The 25,149-nt window shown below is 40.1% G+C and overlaps 1 protein-coding gene across 2 annotated transcripts in view; it reads right to left on the bottom strand.

Moving 5' to 3' along the window:
- Positions 1 to 5,566: 5,566 nt before the first annotated feature.
- The window catches only part of PAPOLA (poly(A) polymerase alpha), a 31,594-nt gene continuing 12,011 nt past the window's right edge, over positions 5,567 to 25,149 (bottom strand). Inside the window, exons 8-22 of one of the 2 annotated variants that reach the window (XM_072115989.1) lie at positions 24,538 to 24,627; positions 24,316 to 24,454; positions 23,591 to 23,663; positions 18,075 to 18,195; positions 17,874 to 17,958; positions 13,597 to 13,650; positions 11,879 to 11,998; positions 11,688 to 11,797; positions 11,479 to 11,600; positions 10,125 to 10,267; positions 9,922 to 10,019; positions 9,621 to 9,844; positions 8,649 to 8,720; positions 8,462 to 8,521; positions 5,567 to 7,593 (exon numbers count right to left, since the gene is read on the bottom strand). In XM_072115989.1, coding sequence (XP_071972090.1) covers positions 7,498 to 7,593; positions 8,462 to 8,521; positions 8,649 to 8,720; positions 9,621 to 9,844; positions 9,922 to 10,019; positions 10,125 to 10,267; positions 11,479 to 11,600; positions 11,688 to 11,797; positions 11,879 to 11,998; positions 13,597 to 13,650; positions 17,874 to 17,958; positions 18,075 to 18,195; positions 23,591 to 23,663; positions 24,316 to 24,454; positions 24,538 to 24,627 — 1,607 coding nt within the window. In that variant the 3' untranslated portion in view covers positions 5,567 to 7,497. The remainder of the gene's footprint in view (positions 7,594 to 8,461; positions 8,522 to 8,648; positions 8,721 to 9,620; positions 9,845 to 9,921; positions 10,020 to 10,124; positions 10,268 to 11,478; positions 11,601 to 11,687; positions 11,798 to 11,878; positions 11,999 to 13,596; positions 13,651 to 17,873; positions 17,959 to 18,074; positions 18,196 to 23,590; positions 23,664 to 24,315; positions 24,455 to 24,537; positions 24,628 to 25,149) is intronic. The other variant, XM_072115990.1, reaches the window with a different exon arrangement.

Below are 25,149 nucleotides of genomic sequence, written 5' to 3'. Positions count from 1 at the left end.
GATGCTGCAAAAATGTTTTAGCGCACAAAAAGCTCAAACAAATGTACAAAAATCCACTACAAATTTCCAAGCTATTAACCAAGGGTCCCCATACTTTTTACATATGGGGCCATTCACTGTCCCCCTCAGACTGTTGGAGGGCCGGACTAAAGTTTAAAAATAAATAGCGGTACATGTGACTGCATCTGTAATACACTGGTACCCCCCTCAATTATTTAATATACTGCACCCCCTAGTGAACTATTTTATATATTGGGCCAATTAATTATCAAATATACTGGGACCCCTCTCCATTAATTGAATATGCCTTCCCCCCCATTAATTACTTATTTCATAATTATTTCCTATACCCCCACCATTAATTATTTCCTATGCTGCCCCTCATAACCACCTATTGTCCCCCAGTTGCCACAATCTTTTTACTGCCCTTTTTGATAAAAAAATAAAAACCCTGTACTCTCCTAAGTCTTCTATCTTTTTGCTGCGGCCGCGCAGCCTATTTCATGGAGCGATGTGCGCTGGGGTTGTCTTCCGGCCACATCGCTCCAGTAATAGTGCTCGAGCGGCTGTTTCCGGCCGCACCGAGCACTATACAGTGGCAGGCAGGAGCTTCCTGTCCGGATGGAGGCTCCTGCCCGACTGTCGAAGGCCATGGGGGCCCGGTGCCGAACATAGGGGGCTGGATCGAAGCGGGCTGCATGTGGCCTGTGGGCCGTAGTTAGGGGAACCGTGCTATTAACCCCTTCAGGAATTAGCCAGTTTGTAGATTAAGACTCGGCCCCAGTTTTTGTATTCTGACTTGCGTCACTTTATATGGTTATAACTTTTGACATCTTTTACATATCAGAAATTTTAACCCCATAGCACAAAAAGATGTACCCTTGTGTCTTGTTGTGTAGTGGGGAGTATGAAGAGGGCTCACGGGCTGAGCCCTCTTCATACTCATCGGGTGTTTGCTTCAAAATGAAGCAGACACCTACGATCGGTACTGTATTATGGCAGCATATGGTAGGATCAATCCGACAACCTAGGGTTGAAGTACCCTAGGGAGTCTAAATTTTTTACCATTTTTCAAAGTAAAAATCATAACCATTAGCTATTGCCTCGCCCCAAAAGTGCCCGATCTATTAAAACATTTTTCACTGCGTTTAACCCTGTAATGGAAAATGGTATCCAAAGTCGCAAATGGCACTTTTTGCCATTTTGAAAAAAATTAAATGCAATAAAGTGATCAAAACATTGCACAGTTCTAAAAATAAAGCATTCAAAACTTCATCAAAAGTTGCTAAAAATTACACCACCCATAGCTCTGTACACCAAAGCATGAAAAAGTTATTGGTGCCAGAAGATGGCAAAGTTATTTATTTTATTTTTTTTGCACAGTCGGTTTTTCCATGTACTTCCGTTTAGTGGTAAATTTTGGCTGAAGTTTTGCATTTGCATTTATAAGAATTCAAATATGGACAAATTTTTTTTTAAATTTCCATTTTCAAAGTTCAAAATAATTACATTTTCAAGCAGATAGTTTTATCACCTAAATTAGTTGCTGTTCCCATATGTCTGCTTTACATTTCCATAATTTTTGAAATGTCTGCCAAATTTATTTTGTCACATGGCTTACAAATCAAACATTGGTTTTCCTTATTTTCAAGGGGATTCCATAATTGATTTTTTTTTTTTGGGGGGGGGGGCTTATTGTTAATGTGGACGTTACTTGTATGGGCGAACAGGGGAAGCAGGGCCCCTTGCTAGGCTATAAAATGTAAGTTTTTTCCATTAGTGGGGCCATGTGTGGGCAATGTTTTTGCAGGATGAGATATATTTTCTAGTGATAACATATTTGGGGCTGGTTTGCAGTTTTGTTGAAAATATAAACCTTTTTCTGAGTCTGGAGGAGTAGAAAAACATCAATTGTAATTGATTTCTTTTTGTGTTCACCATATAGCCTAATATTTATTCTATGGGTCAATAAGATTACCTGGATATGCCCAAACTACAACCAAAACCCACATATTTTTTTTGCAAAGCGCCAATGCGACAATTTAGGCAGTAAGTTATGACTCCCTGCTCTGTCATAGGTTTAAATCGTATAGGCACCTGAGGACACCAATACAGTAGAAAGAAGGAGAAGTTCGGATTATCATTGTAGCTTCCTTCCAGTGTCCTGGGCTGCCTGGGACTGCAATAGGCCTTGAGTCCTGTCTGGTGAACTCAGCACTTGGATGAACCTGTGTGCCCATAGAAAGGACTCTGAGTGCCACTTCTGGCACCCGTGCCATAGGTTCGCCATCACTGATCTAGTACTTTATACTAGTAACATTCCGGAGTAGATGATTTGTTTTATCACTTTTATTTTGTGGGATGAACTAGGTAAAACACTTAGCAGGTTCAATAATTTTTATCCTACGGGTTGTTACGGACACAGTGATACTATGTGTGTGGGGATCTTTTCACGTGTCATTTTATGTATTATTAGGGATTTTGGGCAACTTTTTATTTCTTCCACCATGGCACATGAGCAAGCAATCATCATGATAGTACCTTGCAATACTGATGTATTTCAGGGTATTAGCTCAGTCAGCCTATGCACATGCCGACACTGAGCCTTTAAGATGCCGTCACATACGGGATCTTACAGGCACTACCTGCGGACAGGCCCGGGGGTTGTGATCAACGCCCCCCGCAAACACTGCATGGAATCTTAAATGGCGCCACTAAAAATTAGAATTTGTCCCACACATAACAAGCTCACACACATCTCTGTAAATGAAAAACTTGTCACTTCTAGAATGAGGGGAGTAAAAAAACAAAATAGGACACCATTGAAGAATGGTGTTTCAAGTTGCCATTGTTCAGGACATATGCCCATACAAAGTGTGACCCCTCCTCCCAGCCTGTAGATAGAAAGCATATTTTGGTAAAGGTTTATATAATTTGTCACTTTTAATGAAAAAACCCCCACATTTTTATTTGTCTCCGAGAGGAGACATGGCTGTGTCTTGCAGGATGTTACCGAAGAAAGAAGACAGGTACTGTATTGACTCGTGTCTAAGCAGAGTTGGAGTTTTTCAGCACATTCTTTGTGCTGAAAAACTCTGTGTATATTGATATACAATGTAAGAATTCTTATTTCCCCGATATGTAGCAGAGCTGACTGTTGTCAGCAGTTGTCACGAACGTGATCACCCACTGATCATTAAATAATGTGAAAGGGGCCTCAAAATCTCTGATGTCATAAAACAGACAATATATTTAGAACCACCTTACATAGGAGCTGAACTGTCAAAGATGACCTGGACGTTCAGGCACCAATGACCCCGAGTCATGAAAGAGGCGGAGGGTCCATGTAGGCACAGATGTTCCCAAGCTTCCAGACACAATAAATAGTACCTAATCTGTGCACGTAGCAGGACACTGGAACATTAGACTGTTCACTTAGGAGGGTTTCAGAGAGGAAATTTACCTTTTGTTTATTTCAAATAGAGGAAGTTTTGGGATACTTCCATTTATAGATCGAGGTACAATATCTTATTCTAATTACATTTGGCACCTCTTTGTGTGAACACAACCTAATTTGTCTAAACACATATACTGAAATTATCCAACCTTCAAGGATTCTTCAATTCTGCCTCTTGAAGAAAGAAACCAAGATAATTTTAACAATAGGGATGTATTAAAAATGTCCGACTCTGTATTCCGGATCTGTGCTGTCACAGAAGGCAGATTTATTTTTATTTTTTTCCAATTTTGCTAAATTAGGAAGTTTCCTAGAAAAACATGCTCTACAGAGGATATTCAGCATATCAGTAGGTCCTTCAGACAAACCAGGAGGTATTTGGAGATGGATATAAGTGGAAATCTGGGACCATTGTGTGCCTAGCAGCTGCACAACTCCACAGGTAGCGGGTTACATTGTTATTGTTAATTAGGGGAAAGAAAAATTAAAAAAAAAAAATCACAGCAGAAAATACCAAAACAAACAAACAAACAAAAAAAAAGGGACACAAATCCAGGCTAAAAAGGTACACGTGCCCTGTTGTCTGGTTTCTTGTATTACTTTTTAGCTTAAACAAGTAGTGCAAGAAAGCAGACCACATGGTGATGAGTGTCCCCCACAGTTTATGGGCACATACGATCAGCTATTTAACTCACTGAGATGCCAACCTTACCAGGGTGTCTGATTGTGCACCCAGCTCCCTGGTACCAGATTTCTATCCACAAGTAGGTTGTCTGGTAGGAGAGAACTCGCCCGAGCACTGCCTTTTCACATCCCAGTCTTCATTTGACTTGCCAATTGAAATATGGAAAGGGAATGCAGTTGAGGCTTAGAAAAAGGTACACAATACACAACTCAATGGTTAAAACCCTTCTCTAGCCTGGTGAATGATACATCTGCCTATTCATGCAGTGGCTTCACTATTTTATAAAATATAGAGAAAAGTTGGGTCATTTACCTTGTAGAGCGTTATAGCAGTGGCAGTGCTGTTCTTATGCAGCGTTGTGTGTGTAATTGTTTTGGGGAAATACTTTAATAGACTTAATACAGGAAGCTTCTGAGCTTCAAGAAGAAAGGGTCCTGATCGTGCATGTATAGTATATATTATATACATATACCATGTCCTGCAACATTTGCTCCTCCTGAAAGGTCAGCACATTATGACTAGAGCAGCAGCAAGACCAGTGGATAAAGAGCAGGGATTCCTCTCATTCACAACTCTATGGTGATCTGGCACACAGGTAGTCATTTTCCTATGCCACTGAGGCACAGTGACCATGAGAAGTGTGGTACTGTATTTGTATCATATGGTTAATTTGACCTCAATGAAAGTTACTGTACAGATCAAGCATGGATAAACCAGGGACACTTACTCGTAGATGCAGACACTGACTGTGGTAATCGTCTTATATTTGTTATCCATGGTCTCTTTCCTTCTAAAATCAACTTGTAAAATTATGTCAATGTGCCTGAAGTGCTACCTTTACAGCCTGTTATACTTCTCCCTACCACCGGCAGAGGGAAGGGGGAGGGACAGTGTAACAACCTGTGAAGTTTCAGCACAGAGGGGCTCCGGTAACACCTTGCAAAGCTCTTCTGGCTTTTCCATGTCCTCGTTCCTTCTAAAATCAGCTTTAAAAATTTTAATAAAAACAAATATAAGAAGAAATATAACAAATATAGGAAGAAATATAACCAATATATGAAGATTATAAGAAGAGCAGTCACAGTCCCTTGTTTATCATGCTTGATTCAGATGGTAGATTTCCTTTAATCTACTCTACTATGCTAAGAATTCATAGGTGCATCTTCTGGTCAAATGCGTCCATAAAATATGCTGTGCAAGTATTTTTTCTGTCGCTGTATGAATAATCCATAAGCTGCAATCGCATGGAGCCACCGGTAGTACCATAGTTGGTGCTGTCTACTTTGTGATCATGTAGTGTTTAATCCTCTAAACCTCCTTTGATCAGAAGGAGAGAAAACATGGCTGCCTTTACTGAAACACTAATACCTCATTTTTTTTTTTTAAATTCTTTGCAATTAAAGAAAATAAACAAAATGCAAATGTGGGGTTGTGCGGTTTTTATTGTTTTTTTTTTTATTTTTTCTTTCAATTGAGAAATACATCATCTGTTTACAAAATAGCTTTTGAAAAATACAAGGAGAACGGGTACTATAAAACAAAGCAAACTCCAGTCATGAGACGATACATACATCATGCGGAAGCAACAGTCTGATCTTCAGGATGTGGAAACTAGAGTTAAAAGTTACAACACAGAAGGTGGTCAAGAAAAAAAAAAAAAGGCCAACATTATCATGGGGGGGGGGGGGGGGGGTACAGGGATGGTGGAGGGGCATAAAAACAAAAATATAAACATCTGAGGTTTTCTATAAAGCTGTGGACAATGAATGGGGGGGTTGGGAGGGACCTTATCTAGTGGTGTAAACAAGCGACTATTTTCACCTGGTGGCGCCGTATCTACATGAAACACACACATAGGCCCTTGTTTGTTCTGTCATATGTTTTACTACAGAGAAGGTGGGAGAAAAATGGGGAAGCAACATACACCTAGGCCAAACTCTGAAAAAGAATAGGAGTTTTCCAGGCTTCCAGAAAGGCTTCAGCCTCCAGAAATAGCGCCCACCTTGTTCACAGGCGGAGCCTGGTAGTAAAGAGCCCTTGTCTGAGGGTAGATAAGCTCAAACACTAGACCCCGACCTAAAGTGGTGCCATTTTTGAGAAAAAAAACTTTTGCGCAAATCCAGGACTAACCGCCATTAAAGCAAAAAGACTCAGAATGATTGCGTCAGAAACAGTACAAAGAAGGTCAACATCCAAGTCTCAGGAAAATGTGGGGAATCGCCATAGTGCCCGCTACTCCAGCAATCACACCTTAAGGAAAACAAAAGCTTGATCTGCCCTTTGATTTATTATCCCCTTAATGTACCCATTTTGTCAAACTCCCTGTACCCTACGTAGCTTAGAGGATAAATCACAGTTCAAGTCCTCAATGGATCACAGTAGGATAAATGTAAAAAAAAAAAAAAAAAGTTGGATGACGCAATAGTTTCAACATTTGCTCCATGACTTCTGCACTTTGCAGCAAAACAAAAATTAAAAAAAAAAAAAAATCAACAAACAAAAGAAAACCCTAGCTCAAACCCGATATTACCGAAGGAATCACACTTCTCACGGGCCATTGTGTCTCGTATGACAAAGGCATACATCTCCTCCTCTGGATAGGATTCCACGCCTTCCCAAGAGCTTGTGTGAGCAGGAAACTAAGAGTACAAGTTATAGGACCTGTAATAATTATGTTAAGGGGGGAATAATAGACCCTTGAAATTGCCCTATCCTGTAGCTTTAGCACTCACACAAAGGACTCCCTAATGATTTTAGGAAAAAAAACCATCAAAGTTTCTCTTTTTTTTTTCATTTTTTTTTTGTTGCAAGGTGAAAGGAGGTTTGGGGAGGGAGGGGGGTTAACCTATCAAAACCACATGTCCAGTGTTGGGGTCCAACATGCAAAATATTCTAGCACATGAATGAAACCGAAAGGACAATAAAAAGAAACCCATCTAAAAGTTCCTCACTACGGTTAAAAGAAACAAAAAACATAAAAGTGCGTCTGCTGAGAGATTTTAGGCCAGTTGTATTGTCAATTTTGCAAAAGATACATGAACTATCATTGAGCACAGATACAGTTATCAGTTTTATCAGTTTGTTTTTTCTCTCCCAAGACTTCAGTCCTTAAGGATAAATCATTATGGAACAGATGGTTACCAGTTACTCATGGTCATCGTACTAACCTGGACTTCCAGACAGGGTGCTTACAGGCCAATACAATTATCTAAACTGTTTTTTTTTTACTTTTTTTTTAAATTTTAAATCACCACTCTTCACATACTCTTCTTCTCCAGCACTTCCAGGAGACCACTGTTCATCTGGCGGAGAGATTCTATATGGACCCTGAGGTACTAAGACTGGGGGGAAACTTTTACCGGTTCAGTCTCAGTTTTATAGAATTCTTGATAACTGGGATAGGGTTAGCCGGTAGTGCGGGGATATCAGACAGATCGGCACTGGACGATCGCTAAGGATAGAAGACAGGATCAAAAGAGGTGAGACACAAGAATAAAAATTTTAAAACATAACCTTCTTAATTAATGAGTAATGGATAGTGTACAAGTGTCTTAAAAAAGGTTGTACCAAGTGTGCACAACAATTTGATCGGTGGGGACTGCTGCTGAAGGGGGATGACGTTCTGACCAATTGATGGAATAGCCGGTTGAGCATGGGAGTGTCATCAACTGCTCAACAGTACTGAATGTAGTGGCAATAGGTATGCTTGATCTGTTACTCCATCAGTTAGTGAGAGTGGGACCCTCTGTGAATAGGGAGCAACAAACTTGGTAAAACCCCTATAAATTAATCTTCATTATATGCATAGGGGCAACTACAGCTTAGCTCTTATTCAAGTGAAAAAAAAAGCTGACCTGCCATTTCCAAGGCTGGTCATTATACAGAAAACCTCAACGACCTGATATTGATGACCTATTCCTATTAAAAAGGTCATCAATATCAACCTTTAAAACGATACCAAAGTGAACATATATTGGACTAGATCCAGGAGAACACCCATTTTTTTTTTGGTAATGTATGACTGGATTTAAATAGTGTTTTTATATTGAAAGTTTTCAAAATTGTTACTTTTATCTAAATTGTAAAATTATAAACATGTGAAGGAGATCTAACACCTTTAACATAACTGCATTCTCAGCAAAAACAGACGGGGCCATGACTGTCAGAATAGCAAAAAAGTCAATTTTTATTTATACAGCCCATCTCCTACCAAAATAGCAAAGCTTGTAGGTGTAGGGGGGTGGATTTGGGAGCAATAGAGACAAGAAAATAGTGCTGTAGTTCCTCTATGATAGATTGTAACAGCCAACATATGGTACCTGAGTAGATGGCAGAGCTCCAGGGACAGGAGATGATGATTTCATCTCACCATCTTGTTCCTGTAAAAGCAAAGATTATAGAACATGATCCGTACAGTCCATGATAAATGGGAATATGCCATCAGACCATAATACATCAGGGATTCAGATGCAACGTATTAAAAATTAATGCAGATACACATTTTACCTTTACAACTTCCATTTCCACTTTCTGTGATTCGTCCACCTCACTGGCAGCAGCACAGGCATCAAGTTCATCCTATAAGAGGGCCAAAATTATCACATTTCTACTTCATCCACCTGTTCTTCCTACAGTCAAACCTCATACACATCTATGTTTGTTTACAATTAAAACATTTTAATTTATTGAGATTGACACATATGTACCTGATAAAGTAAAAAAATATATATCACAATCTATAACCTATGAGAAAGCTAAACAAAAAGTTCATCACTACTAAATGCATACAGTCATATTAGAAAATGTTGTAGGCAATCTATATATTACAAAGACCTCTTCTGACTAGTGCTGCGCATGTGATGATCAAATGCTTTCCGACAACACCGGGGAGCCGCTAGCGCATATTGGGTAGGTAGGTTGGTGGCAGGCAGGAAAAGAAGAGGGCAGCTGCACAACACAACTGAGCGTACAATGCTATTTAATCAGCGCTTCTCCTGTATCATTTGGGAAGTGGTCGAACACTGCTGGATAACCTTGACCGGATTATAAGGGTATCTGAAATTCTACAGTAGCACTGTAGAAAATGAGATAGAGAACAATCCCATGCACGCTGTGGCAAAAACTCATGCTGGAAACAAACTGCAGATCTGTCATCATCTGCAGCACAAAAGTGATCTGTCAGTTATTGCTGTGGATGGCGGTGCAGAAAACAACCTTTGCTAAACACAAGTGCTGACCCTGACCAAAGCAGTATACGCATTACAAACAAGCAGATTGTGTGGAATGGAAACGGGATTACAGCTGCTGAAAACCCACCAGCCATTCCGCAATTATTTACAGATACCCCAACAAGTGCTAGCATCTTTGAGTACCTGCACATGATCCTGGAATGGCTTCTAGTAACAAGAAATATACTGTAAGTATAATAGTAAATTTATATTTTTGCATTGTCCCTTCACAACATTTCATTACAAATACCTCTTCGATTTTGGTTTTCTTGGGACTCTCCTCTTTTGGTGATGAAGACGACCGCTTTACACCAGAGACAGGACTGGGCAATTTTGTAGCTACGTTTGCTAAAGGCTTTGAGACTTGGTTCACCAAGCGGGTTGCGGTCACAACTCTCGACACCACAGGCTTTGGTGTTGAAGAATTGGCTGGCTGCATGGCAGTTTCAGCGGGAATGCTTTCATTGAGGTTGCCTGCAGGAAACACATCTAATTAGATAAAAACTAAATGTGTGAAGAGCCAAGGCTGTATATATAGAAAGAATTCTTACCCCAAGATGTATCGCAGGGATTGCTCGGTGATGCAGTGACATCTGCAGCAGCTGTGGTGGTGGATGAAGAGTTTAATGGTACTGCTGGACTGTTTCTACTAGACAGAAAACAAAAGAACAATGTACGTGGTTAGAAGATGAGCATCCAAGCAGTAAAGTAGATTATATTATATATATAAGTAACAAGATGTTGCTGCTTTTACCCCTGAGACAATCCTGAGACATTCAATGGACTACTCTTTGTGGCGTTGGTGGGAGAAGGCACAGACATACTGTTGTCACTGTCCATTGATAAGTCCAAGCTGTTGTCATTGATGGAGACCAGCTTAACACCTTCCACTGAATGCTGAAAATACAAAGTAAAAATTATGCTGAAATATGGTTAGGTGTCTCTTATGAGATACAAGTGCAGAATAGCACAACCTGGTCCTTAAAAGGGGTTTTGGATTTCTAAATCACAATTGGAAGTTTTATTAGATGGAGTCTGCCAGAAAGAAAACCTAGACTTATCTCTGGCAGCTCCCGATGGCTGAGTTTTGCACTACTGAATACGAGGACAGTACACCGTATACTGTCCTGCACTAACAGGATTACAGAGATGCTAAAGGGTGTTTTATAGATTGTCGTTGACTGTGCATCCATTGACAGAGAAGGTGTATTCACAGCCACATCCAAACTACTGCTGCAATACAAGGTATAGTATAGAACAGCAGATAATACATTGGCTGGCTTCATATTCATTACACTATGCTCAGCAAAAATGAGGGAAGATTACAATAAGGGCCGGCGCCAGCACTGGGCATACCCGGGCAAGTATAGAAGCCCAAGCTTGCTGGAGGCAAGGCTCTACATAAGGAATCCATGGAGATGAGGGGGGCTGTATATAAAATATCCATGAGGGGGCTTTTTGGTATGATAAACTAGGGAATATTTTAGGGAACAGGAGACTTATAGTTTCTGAATTTTTAATGCCACCAAATGAGATCACTGCAAAGGGGCCCAGAGGCTCTGCCGCCAGGGGCCTACTGGAATAGAGCCAGCCATGATTACAATACACACATGGACATCCAGCAGGACAAAGATGCTGTAAAAATAAAAGAAAAGCTTTGCATTCTGGAATCAGGAAGTGACCAGCCAAAATTCCAGCGTATGTAAAATGTTCAAAGCTATTGGTTTGTGAATACTTCTACATCAGTTAGCAGTACACATAATTCTACATGCAACCCCTCCTCCCCCCCCCCCCCAAAAAAAAAAAAAATTAAAAAGGCACCTCTGACAAGTTTAGGCCCACAAGTCATCGGAATAAAGGGGGCGATTGAGACTAGAATGTACGGCACTTGTGTGCGTTAAACACAGCGCTATATAATATGGGTGTGGCTCTTCCTGGTACTGCGGCACAACACAGTTCACCTAAACAGGTAAAGCTGCAGTATGGGGGGAAACCACTAGATCATTCATGGGGGCAGTGATGGTTATCTCATTATTTGGATAACCCAACAAAAAAGTCCTGGACAATACAAACTAAAGAGACAAATCTAGAAGCAGGAAAACAATTACCTTTTTCTTTTTGGGCAATACATGTGTTGGGAGCAGCTGATGTAGGCGCTTTCTTTTCACATGCATTGCTGCGATTTTCATGTCCATTTCAAACATTTTGCTATTTATTGCCTGCCTGTAAACTATACACAACATGTACAACATAAGTTCTAGAACAGAGAAACTATAAAACCACCAATCTCCTCGTATCTAGATGGAGGAAGAGTTACCAGTGTCTGTGAAGGCCTGGATGTCATATGTGAGGTCCACACTGAGATTTTCTGAGTTTTCCATCTTTTTGAACACTAATCCAATAACCCACATGGTACGAAATTCCTCCCTGTAATAAAAGAACAATTTGTAGATGTAGCAGAACTACTGGAGGCTGCTACACCTCACCCGAGGACATGTAATAACTTACTTTTCTGGGTTTTCTCCTGGAGCTGGGAATGACTGCGGGTTCACATGAGCTAGTGTGATAAATTCATTCTTCTCTAGGCTTCCAACAAGGATACGGATCTTTGACTCTACCAAACCCACCCTGCAAGAGCAGAACAACACCAATAAATACAAAAAATAAAGTGGTGGTGATTTTAAAAAACTTTATTAGAAAACACCATATATGCTACTACTAGTAGTCATCAATCATTAAGAAAGATTGTATGTAATACAGTAACTAGGCCAATCTGTTTCCATTCACAGACCGCAAGTAAATCATGGAAAGGTGACTATATAGGCATTGTGGAAGGAGTTGAAAGTCAGCAGTACTCAATGTTTAAAAGCAAACAATAAGGGCGAGGAATGAGAGCAGATACAAACAAATTCCATGCCACATGGTCAGTTTGGATAGACTTTCGGCCTACACCTGCTTTACATGACTGGCTGTCTGCAGGCGGCGACCTATACAAATCAAGAGCGTAGGCAAGGGACAGGAAATGCTTTCCTAATGCACCACCCCTACCCTTCCCTGCTCTTCATTCCCTAGACCCCACCACCGTTCATCATCTTCTCGTCTTATCGTTTGGAATTCATCCCATAGTTTATATATGGTCTTTAACAAGTTAAACTGTTGTTTTGTTTCTTTCAATGTTTATTTGTTATATCGATTGCAATGTATCATATCCTAAAATGCACACACACTCAAATAGCTCCTGTATAAATACATATTTGAATGTTTGCAAGTCATATATATTAGGGCTTATTCCCATGGCCATCTGCGGGGACATACACGCGGCCGCATGTACGTCCCCATAGACGGCAATAGCGGCACGGCGGGAATACGGTGCCACAGATCCAGGCCGCACACCGCAAAGATAGAGCATGCTCCATCTTTCGGCGTGTGTGCGGCCGTGTGCCTCTGTTTTCTATGGAGGGAGGAGTGGTCGCCTCCTCCAGCACACGGCGGTATGCCCGCACATCGAGCATACCGCGTGTGAATGTACCCTTATTGTACTTTATGCCATAACGTAGTGCAACAATCTATAAAGTTTGTTGTTGAACTATAAAAAAAAACAAACAAAAAAAATTAGACAGCACTTCACGTAAAGAAAAAAAGCGGCCCAGTTAGCCCTACACAGAGGTGCATCCAGACGCAGTACACATCACACACAAAATAACAGGTTTGTAAAAATCCCTCCCTCCCAAACTTCCTACTTCTTATATCTCTGTCCCAGCTGAGCACCAGACTGCTCATTCGGGTTATATAGCTACTGCCAAAGAGGCAAACTCCAGCTTCCACCATGTGTATTTACCTTGAATCAGGAGAGCAGGTATCCTCATTCCATTTTGAGGGTAAAGCAATCAAGTAAAAAGTGGTTCTCCAGCTCAAATCCCGCAGACCAAGGAGTTGTTTAAGAAATCTTTGTCTTTATTCAATTCATGTTAAAATCATGTACAGACACATCAGTATTTCTTTAACAACTCTGCGAGATGTGAGCTGGAGAAGCACTTTTTACTTGATTGCTCATTTGGGCTGCCTCTATTCATCAATGATATGGACAGTGCTTGAAGGGATATCTCTGTAAAATCTATGATTAGCATCCTTTTAATAGGAAACGGCCAACATTTGGAGATATAACGAGAGAAACATACCGTATGTAGAAAGCCAAACTTCACTTCTAGGGTGAGGATTGTACTTACCACTCAAGATGCTGTTTCTCAGTCGGAGCACTTGCGAGAAGAATAATATAATGCCTTTGAAGATAAAGACAATGGCTTTTTATTGCAAAGAGTGTAAAACCTGTTAGCTCATCTAACTAGCATGTACTAGGAAGTGGATCCCACAAAAAAAAAAAAGAAAAAAAAAAAGAAAAAGGAAAATTTAAAATAAAAGTGCTTATATAACACAGGTATTACCCAAAGTGACCCAACTGACTTCAACAAGCAACTAGATTTTATAAGTGTATATGAATAGCACTACACTTGCAAAGTCAAGTATTTCATGCTTGATATTATCCAATTACCACCCCACTGAGGAAAATCCAACACGGCACACAGAAGCCTGGCAGATTGTCACATTGGGGCAGCATACAATATATGGCAAAGCCTGAGTTGCAGACTTCCTTACCTGGACAGAAGTCTGTCTGCTGCAACAGATTCCTGCTGAGGAAACTAGTTATAATTTGCTCATTACGTATATAAATCGATGATCCTGTAAAAGTTTGGTCTACCACTAAAAATAGAACAATGCAAAACGTAGGTCTGTACATAAAAAGAGGATGGAGCAGCAGTTTTCTTCTCATGTCACTTACAAACCATGACCTAGTAGTCGCCAAAACCATCACTAAAGTCTACCTAACTTGAAATCCATAGAAAACTGTATGGTTTATTGGTATCCATTTTTTCATCCATGTCAAAATCCTAACTCTTCTGCAAAAAATATGCAGATCCTCACCGGTCTATTTAAGGTAAGGTGGCTTATTTGGATATCCACTTACAATGAAGTGTCTCGTAATTTGGCACTGAAGGCAATAGTCAATCAGTAGTAATCCACCTCCATAGTCTACATCCTATGCATTTCCGAGCTGTCATTACAAAACGTTAACAGTTCAACTTTAGAGAATGTTAAAAACTAAGGGTGTGAAGCTTAGATTCTACTCCTCTTGACATAATGACACTGTCTTTCAAAGGCTGCATCTGGGGTGGCAGCTGTGCCCAAAGACAAGACAATAAAGCGGAGCTACAAAGCAACATATACAAAGAAGCATTTGCATGTTCTAGACTTACTCTGTCTATTTCAGAGATTGTCTGAATGACTTTTTTGTAAAGAAGGAACAGGGCATACTATTTTAAAAGAACCCCCTTCTTATTTCTGGCAGTAGGCGCTCCAGCACCTTATTCAGCAGTAGAATGATCTCCCATGGTCAGCTTCTGGCATGGACACTTTGTACAGGGAACATTCACCAAACAAACCATTTGTACATTTCACTGGGCCTAAATTCTGGATATACGTTTTCTCTATTCAAGAAGAAACAAATGACGCTTTACCTTATGTGATAACACAAATCAAGTTTTTGACTTCTTGGAATGGATTTTGGATGGCATCAGCTAGATGTCATATTGACAGGATGCTGCTCTAATGTCCAAGGCAATATACTTAGATTGGTTTTTATAGTGACAACATATCTTAAATGAAACACAAGTACTATTTTATTAATTATGAGCCGAGCGATTTATAGATTTTTGAAAGGAAAAAGATTTTGTCAAAGGCCTAATTCAGACAAACGTATACTTGTCTGGGCATACAGCCATGCACAGGAGAGAGGAGCAGGTTCTGCTCACCCCTCCCCTCACCATAGAGAAGTGAGCAGCCAGCGCAGTAATACGGCGAAATATAGAACATGTCCTTTATTTCTCCGTGCATGGTCATGGTGGGTGAGACAACATGTGCTTACCACACAGCGACCGGGAGCCACAGGCATCGATGGGGACCAATATCTGTCTCCAAATGGTGCGGTCAGATATCTGTCATTCGTTACATCCATTACATTCGTCCGAACGAGGCCTAACTTGTATTTTATACATGTTGAGAAGTCAAGTAAGCAGACTCATCAGTGACTCTCAGCTTACTCTGCACGTACAGTCAGAGAAAAGGATGTCAGACATTGTGTAATACAAGAGGCTATAAATACTGATTTAAATCTCAGAGCCATGAAGCGACCTGTACAATATACATAAAGGGTCACATTTACTGGATTGTTCCATTAAATAATGTAGGCTTTCCTTGAAACTGTTTTGAGGTTACATGAGTTTTAGCAGATGTAGCGAAAATGAATTGTTAGGTAATGTTACTCATCTCAACTTTCCAAGACCTAAGACTCTTAAATACCAGCTCTCCAGTATCACATAATCGATGAAGCTACAATACACTACACTCCACCACTGCTGTCACTGTGACATTATGAAGAAAGATGGACTCCAACTAATCAAATATTATGAAAATAGAAAACCCCCAATAAATAAGATGTACAGTAAAGCAGATTTCCTAATCTGCAAGGGCCTAAGTCTCTAAAGGGTATCTGTCAGTATCTGTGACCGTATAAATCTGCAGACTGTTAGGCTTTAGGTCCTGGAGATGTGTGTAACCTTTGTGTGTGTTAGTAGCATTCAGGACTGTGAGAAATGCATGTCATATCCCAAGATTGTAGCTTCTCCAGTTGAAAGGAGGGTGTTGTGCTCCGAGCGGCTCCACAACCTCTCCTGTAGCAGGCTTCTGTTTGAATACTAAAGCAGTCACTCAGCAGAATGTAGGGGCTAAAGAGTAGTTCAACGCAATGCTTAGAGAAAAGAAGAAAGTATATGCCCATCCACAATACAATCCTGGAATATGAATCAATTTATGAAATGACTGCTGCGACTAACAAAATACATTATATGATTCAACAGCTTTCCAGGCCTGCTAGCCAAGGGCTAAACACATGACTGTGGTTGGTCCGTGAATAACAGACCAAAAAGTGCTGAGCACGAGACACCGAGCATCATAGTCATATGAAGAATTCCCTGCTTCCCCAGTTATCATTACAGTTTGGCACTGCCATTTTGCAGGCGAGATGGGAAATCATGAATCATAACTAACTATAATGCACCTGTCCCATCCTATACATTTTTGGTCTGAAATCCAAACACTGCACGTTCTGCAATTCACAGACCAATCACAGACTCGGGTTAGCACAAAACCCCATATTAAGTTCAAATCTGCTGACAGGTTTCCAGACGAGTTTTCAGCAATATATAAGCAAATAGCAAAATACAATTTACTGTACATCAAAATTAAGAGTTTAAAATTAAAACACAGACACTTGCACCTGTTTTTTTTCTTTTTTTTGTGGCTTTTTTTTTTTTTTTTAAAATATATATTTATTGGCTAAAAACATACAGAGATAAAAGAACAACAGTACAAGCTCACTCACACAAACCAACCCAAACCTAGTACATGGGATCTGGCATGTAGAATTAAAAAAAAAAAAAAAAAGTTGTGAACAATAGAATATAACAGAAAAAAAGGATTGTTAAAGCGTTATGTAAATTATACTAAATCTTGCCTGCTAGGGGCCTTTCCATGATGGATACGAAGGACTGGCTGAAGGGGATCAAACTAAATTGGTCAGTAAAAATCTGGTACAAGTCTCCCCCAACTTAAGGACACCCGACTTACAGATGACCCCTAGTAACATATGGACCTCTCTGCCCACTGTGCCCCCTGGTGAAGCTCTCTGGATACTTTACTTAAGTCCCAGGCTGCAGTGATCAGATGTAAGGAGTCTATGGAAGTTTTATTGATAATCCTCATTCCATGACGGCACAAAATTTTAAAAATCTGGTCACCGGGACAATTTTTTTTTTTTGTCTGGAGTTACAATTTAATTACAAATCTAAAGAACCCATCTTGTACACAACCTGGGGACTAGGGACTACCTATATTGGAAGGGATTTTGGTGTGTTTTGCAGCACAAGGTCATTTCTATCTATGGGTCCATGAAAATGAGCTGAGCACTTGCTACATTCATGTGTAGTCTGTTTTATACTGATCAAAGACAATGAAAGCAGACATCAAGGGTCTATACAATGTGAATATGTAGAAGGCAATGGCTGCACAGAAAGATACGGTGCCTCTCTAATGCACCTGAAGTACGTGTGAATTTGGCCCAAGACTTTAAATAAAAACACTAAATACCACTACATCCTACATGTAATCCATTAGTCTTGTCGCTTGGCCCTTGCACAGCTCCAGGAAACAAGCAGGGAGTTTAATAGTTGCATTATATGTTTTCATGTGACCAGGTTGATGGTAAGGAAAAGGTACAAAATGTTATGGAAAATAATTAAACTCCACACATACCTCATTAAAGAATTTTTTTTTGGTTTTATTTTTAATTCCTCCCCCACCAAACAGTGCAGACAAATTATTATATACATACTTGTATTTCTGAAAGAAGTTTGGAGCTTCAAAAAGTTTGGACCAATCTGCTTTACCCAGTAAGATCTCATCTGTGATGGCCAATCCTATGAGGAAATATAAAACTCATCTGGATTACAATTCATTCAGTGTCATAGATGAGGGAAAATATATTGTCTGGGAAAGACATGGATTAGACAGTATTCACACAATGCAAATGTACCTTGTTTGAATTCTTCTACCATAACCATTCGAGTCGAAACAGATACATTGTAGGTAGAATTCTGCTGTGGGTAGGCTGGTGTGATGATGGGCATGAGGTGGTATCTGTCACTGGGATTTACCTTTAAAAATAATTGAATAGAAAAAAAGTTACATTTTTGCTTCTGTAAGCAATTAAGGAGCTCTTAAAGTGAGCCTCTCAGCAGTAACTAATCTAATAAACCACTTTATAAAGCAGATGAAGCCCAACAATCAATGTTTCTTTTATGGCTCAGTGTGGTTGCATCATCCAGAAAATACAATTTTGAAGTAATATACAAATGAGCTGTATAGAGTCACGGGAGCAGAGAACATCACCTTTAAGAGCTCTCCGCCGCTTTGACTTCATACACATTGATTTTCTGAATGACATTGGGTCAAAATATAAACAGGATCTGGAATTTGTTAATCTCCTTGTAGTTTGTGAGGTTGCTTTCTGCACACATTTTCCCTTTAACATTTACAGACCAAATAATTAAAGCAATAGAATAACCTATGGGTGCAGCAACAGTTCAATGTCAATGGAAAGGTGACAGCACTACAGCCATGGGGAGAGCCTGTCAGCTTTTTTCACCATCTGTTCCTGGTGTCTGCCACAATATTTTTTCCTCAAGATGTGAAAAATATTTTCTGACCTCTGTTCCAATTGTTAATCAGTAATAGTAGCCAGACATTACAGTACTAAATCATGCAGCGAGCCAATGCCATGACTATAACTGGTAGTTACTTCCAGGTCAGTATCACATAATAGTCATTTATTACTTCACATCTCCCACACAGAAGCTTCCCGCTTTCATCTTTTATCAGCACTTGTCAAAGTGTTTCTGCCCCATGTTATTTGCTTTGATGAATTTCAATATAGAGTGTGATCTAATCTTGTGACCTCCCCACCAAATATTTATTTATACCATTACATTTGAACATGGCTGTTTTTTTTTTTTTTTTTTTTTTTTTTAACTATAACCACTTTTTGACAAGGCCTTAAAAGGCTTTAACCCCTTATCACCGACACAAGTTTTCAGCTCAATGACCAGACTCGATGTTTCAAATCTGACATGTCTCACAATAATTGGTTATAACTTCGGAACGCTTTAACATATCCGGGTGATTTTGAGAATGTTTTCTCGTCACACATTGTACTTCATGTTAGTTATAAAATTTAAGTGATAAGTTTTGCGTTTCGTTCTGAAAAAAAGTGAAAATTTGGCAAAAGTTTGTAAACATTCTTCATTTTCCAAGTTTGAAATGTTCTGGTTTCCAGACAAGATGTAAAACTACCCAAAAAGTTTGATAATTAACATTTACAGAATATCTGCTTTATGTTGGGATGATATTTTATGCTTCCGGTCATTTTTCTAGGATGTTATGAGGTGCAGAAATATAGGTGCGATTTTTCTTATTTTCATGAAAATTGCCAAAACTCACATTTTGAGGGAAAACTCAGCTTTCAAGTGACTTTGAGAGGCCTAAATAATAGTAAAACCACATAAATTACCCCACTATAGAAACTTCACCCCTCAACATATGTAAAACAACTTCTATTAAGTCTATTAACCCTTTAAGTGTTTCACATGGGTTAAAAAATATGGACCTGCGATTTAGAAACTATAGAATTTTTTTGGAAAATACATTCATTTAGGCCAAAACTGACATTTTCAGAATAAATGAAATGATGAAACGCACTGCCGAGCATAGAATGAATGGAGGCACCATTCACAGCAGATTTGTATTGTCACATTGTACGACCTATAAATTTTTTTTTTTTTTGGTAATGCGAACATATGAGGGCTTATTATGTACGAGATGAGATACAATGTATAGATAATTCATTTTGGGAGTCTAGAGCTTATTCATGAGATTTTATTAACTATTTCAAGGGGGACACAAACAAAATCATCAATTTTTATTTTGGATTGTTAGCATTCCCCCCCCCCCCCCCGCTCACCGTAACGTAAAAATAATATTTTATCTTTATTCTCTGGTTCACTACGATTGCGGTGATACCTCATTTATATAGTTTTTCTTATTTTTGCTAAATTTTCCTGAGCAAAACCAATATTGGAGAAAATCACATTGTTTTTACTATTGACAAATTTTCAGGGCCATAAGTTCTGTATTTTTCTGTTGTCAGACCTGGTTGAGGGCTTATTTTTTGCGAAAACAGTTCTTTTCAGTCGTATCATATTAGGGAACGTAACTTTTTTTAATCACTTTTTTGGACAATTTTTGCGATGGTGTTTGATGGAAAATTGTATATTATGGGAAGTTTTTCGAGTTTTTTTTTAACGTAGTTCACCGAGCGGGTTCAATATTGATTTAGTTTTATTGTACAGATTAATACGGACGCGGTGATACCAAATATGTACGTGTTTTTGTGTTTTATTTACTTTATTTGCATTTTATGTGTTACTGGGGAGATTATGGGACTTTTATTTAATTATATTATAAAAAGATTTAATTTTTTTTTTTAACTTTTTTTTACACTTTCTACTTCTTGGCTTGAATAAGCGATCATCCGATCGCTTATTCAAGCCTTTACACTGCAATACACTTGTATTGCAGTGCATAGTGTAAGTAACTGAGCATGCTGAGCATGCTCAGTTACACACAGTCGGGTCCTGCCAGGAGGCGGAACCCGACACAGAGAGGAGCCGACAGCCCCGGGTCACTCGTCGGAACCCGGGGCTGAGGCAGGAGGGATCGGATCCCCCGGTAAGCACACCGGGGGGGGTCCGATCCACGGGGGTCATGCTTGACCGCGGCGTGTAAGGGGTTAAACACCCGGGATCGGAGTTTTTCCGATCCCGGGTGTTAGTGCCGGGTCTGGGCTGTGATATCACAGCCCGACACCGGCACTATACTGACCCGGTGTCCCGAAATCTTCTTCTGATACGCCGCCGTAGAAAGGCGTACACGTCAGAAGAAGTACCCTTAATGACCGCCGTAAAAAAGCCGATACGGCGGTCATTAAGGGGTTAAAGAGGAGTGCTTGATCAAACGCCGCAGTGTTAGAGTGAGAGGTTTCCGGTAATGCTATCAAACACTGTGGCGGGGTACAGTGTAATCATCGGACAGCTTGCAAAGCGGTCCGATGTATACATAAGGGGGCGGTCCGAGGCGCTGCCTATTCCCTGGACCGCCCCGCTAGCTCCATAGGCCGGCAGTGACGGCCATGCGCTAGGTGGCAGTCACCGCCCCTAGCCACGCCTCCTCAGGAATATGTCGGACAGCTTTGCGAGCTGTCCAACAATTACATCCTACCCCGCCGCAGTATTTGATAGCGCTACCGGAGGTTTCCGGTAACGCCATCACTCTAACATTGGGGCGTTTGATCGAGCACTAGGAGCTGCTTACTTTAGTAAGCAGCTCCTAGTGCCGATAAATTGGGTGACAGGTCCTCTATAGTGAATTAGGGAATTTTCATTCTCAATGGTCTAAAGGCCATAACTTTTTTTATGCAATACCTTGACCCCTTAACCACCTGGCCCTTTTTTGTTTTCTTTTCCATTTTTCACTAAAATCTATAACTTTTTTATTTTTACACGCAAAGAGCTCTGTAAGGGCTTGTTTTCTGTGTAACAAATTGTACTTCAAAGTGATGGTATTTAATATTCCATGCCGTGTACTGGGAAGCAGGGAAAAAAAAAAGCCAAATACAGTGATATTGGTGGAAAAAATCGCGCTGTTTTCTTGTAGCCTTGGATTTTACGGCTTTCACTGTGTGCCCCAAATGACATCTCCGTGCGGTCACAGGGATAACAAATTTGTATAGGTTTTATTATATTTTCATACATTTTCAAAAATTAAAACCTCCTTTATAAATAGTTTTTTGATTTTGCCATCTTTTGGCGCTTATAACTTTTTCATACTTTAATTTACAGAGCTGTGGATGGTGTCATTGTTTGCGACTTTTGATGAGATTTTTAATGCTTCCATTTTTATGCTTCTCCATGCACCAGCCGCGCGCCGTACTATTAAGGCGTGTGTAGAAATCATGACACATAAGGAATGTAAAAAATTAAAAAAGTTAAAAGGACCTTTGTTCCATTTTTATTTTAAATGTTTTCCCTTCAAAGCACAGTACTGTATATACATGAGCATATGCCGAGTATTTCAGCACAAAAAATGTGCCAACTTGGCTTGAGTTAGACTCGAGTTTACGGAGAAAAAAAAAAAAAAAAAAAAAAAAAAAATAGAAATCTGTACTCCCACAGGTCTTCTATCTTGAGCTCTGGCTCCCCGCACGCTGCGCTGCACACACCATGACGTCAGTCGCATGCTGACAGTGTGTACGTCACTGGCACACACTATGATGTCAGCAAGCGGCTGACATGGCATATGTGACTACACTGCGCGGGGATCCGAAGGCGGGGCTGAAGACAGAAGAGAAGACCTGCGAGGGGAATCAGAAAGGTGAGTACAGAGGTTTTGTTTTTAGGCTGGGCAGGGGGCTGCTGTCAATATACTGAGGGGAAGGCACTGGCTATAGACAAGGGAGCAGGCAATATAAACTGTGACCAATGCATTTCCCACCCTTATTCTAGAGTCTACAGGTTTTCCCATAGGTTCCCTATAGGTTTTTTTTTGTGTTAAAATAACGTACCTATACTTGACTTATACTCAAGTATATAATGTATATATTTTTTTCAAAAATAACCTTTATAAATGAATCCCTAGGGTTCTGATATGGTCATGGGCAAATAGGGCAATTATAGCACTGCTTTTTATAGTGTAAAGAGGTTTTTTTTTCTATGTAACACTATTTCAGTGCTATGCAGTGAAGGAAATAGAAGGCAGAAGTGGTAAATAAACCCATTCTGCTTTCTCTATAGTGTCTCCAGTATATAAGGTATAAAAAGGTTTCCACAGTTTTTATCATGTTTGATTTTGATGCAGTGGCATGGATTCTGATAACCTTGCTAGCCTGAAGGATTCAGCAATAACAGAAGTAGGCATTGATCCGGTGGTTTGACATCCAGGAGTGTCCTCCCTGCCTCAGGAGCTTTCCAGGAAAAATGCCATAACTCTATAATGTACAGCCCTATGTCATAACAGAGTATTTTATAGATACAGGTCTGTTCAAGTAGCTACATCAAAACAAAAAAGTTGTACCCTTTTGCTATCCAAAGTAAATAAGTTTAGTAAATACTTTTATGTTATTGTTGCAAATATATCAATGGAACTGAAGATGCAATGAAAAAAAATCCAGATACTAAGTCTTCTCCATGCGGATCCCCATCAGAGTGGGCAGAGGCATGTCTATGCACACTGCCCGAACACACTGTATGTATGACGCAGTAGTGGCACCGGCTGCTGCCGCCATAATGTGCGCGCAGGCCGAGCACATAAATATTTATCTGCACGCACTGCCAGGAAGCCGAAGGGAGAAGAGGAAGCCGAAGGCAAGTATAGAGTATATTTTTAATGGGGCTGCCTGGCCATGAGGGGAGTCTTCCAAATCTAGCATGCAATACTGACCCTTGGATCCCACACAGGTAAATTAAGGTTACACTCTTCTGGTTGCTTCAACAAAACTGGATTCGGCCATTCCCTGCAAAGGAGAATAGATTAACACACTACAGTTACACAGATTTAAGAATACACCATTGGTAGCTTACACCCACCATGACGAGAATGCTGCGCTGGGCAAACTCCGTCAGCTCCACAGAGATTAATGGAGCAGAATGGTCATGTGGGACAGTCTGTTCCATTCATCTTGCAGAGTGACAAAGGGTTCTGACAGAGGTACCTGTGAGCCCCCGTTCTTGTGATCTGTGGGGGTCTCATCACCGAGACCCCCCACCGATCAGCAAGTTAGGTTCTATCCTGTGGATATGGCCTAACTTGCTTGGTGGGAAAACCCCTTTAAACAGTTGGACAAGGAAGTCCAGTTAATTAATAGGCTATCACAGAAACCCAAACAGACCCCAATGTAGCCAATGAGGTCTTTTAGCACAACAAAAAGAAGCGCTTAGCATAGAGATCAACTTTCCCTAATAAAGAGATTACTAAACTACAGACAAAATTATACATAGTCCAACAACAAATGTCCATCCACATAATCTACTACAGTTCTACTACTAAAATTTACTTTTCTGTAAATACATTGCAGAGATCAAACAGAAGAATTTCATCTAACGGATGTATAAAAGTCTACATGAACAGAGCAGAACATACATACCAGTGGCCCTTTATAAACTCACCATTTAGAAAATACAAGGAAAAACTTATGGACAAGCGTGGATGCTATTGCATTTGGATATAACTGGCATGTCCTTGCCACCAACATAGCCCATGAAACGCCACCAAGAAATCCTAAGATGTTGGAATATATGTTATGGCCTACATAGGAGAAAACAAAGAGGGGTATAAGCAGAAATTCTAGAAGCAGCCTGTGAACTAAAAGATATTGCTGAGAATCTTACGCTTGGCCCATAGTTTGATCGCTCTCAATGTTAACCTGAAGTTATCAATGTTCGGTACTAAATGGAGGATTTCATCAGTTACTCTGCAACCTGGGGAAAAATAAACAAAAATCTATGTTAAAAATGCAAACTTAATAAGGACCTTATTTCATCCTAACTGGCAGGGCCGCATCTGCCATGAAGCATCAGATTGCGGACCCTTTTAAGGAGCGGCGGATCGCTGCCGGTAGAACAGACTTGCCAGACCGTGGCAAGTCCGTACTTTTTTGCATTTTTGATACAGGTGATTTTTCTACATGACATGGATCAGCTTTACCAGGGCGCCGTCTGATGCTACACACTGCACAAAACTGGCAGCAGAAAGCTTTGTCTAGTGTATTGCGGGGGTACTGAGTGCAGCTCACGCATCTAGTAGCTGTAATGAAAGATAGAATCCCCAAAATTTCTGCCAATTAGATACCAATTTTAACTCCAAGACGTAACATACATAACCTTTGCGAGTAATGGCTCCTATACGTCTTAGGGCTAGATGGCACCTGCGTTTTGGCTTTCATTTTGTAGTTTCTGCTAGTGATACTTTGCTTTTGATGTATCGGGTTTATTTAATGGATA

This window comes from Engystomops pustulosus, chromosome 7 (genome assembly GCF_040894005.1).
Source record: "Engystomops pustulosus chromosome 7, aEngPut4.maternal, whole genome shotgun sequence".
In the NCBI taxonomy this organism is placed as follows: Eukaryota; Metazoa; Chordata; class Amphibia; order Anura; family Leptodactylidae; genus Engystomops; species Engystomops pustulosus.
This window is presented reverse-complemented; position numbering and strand designations above follow the sequence as displayed.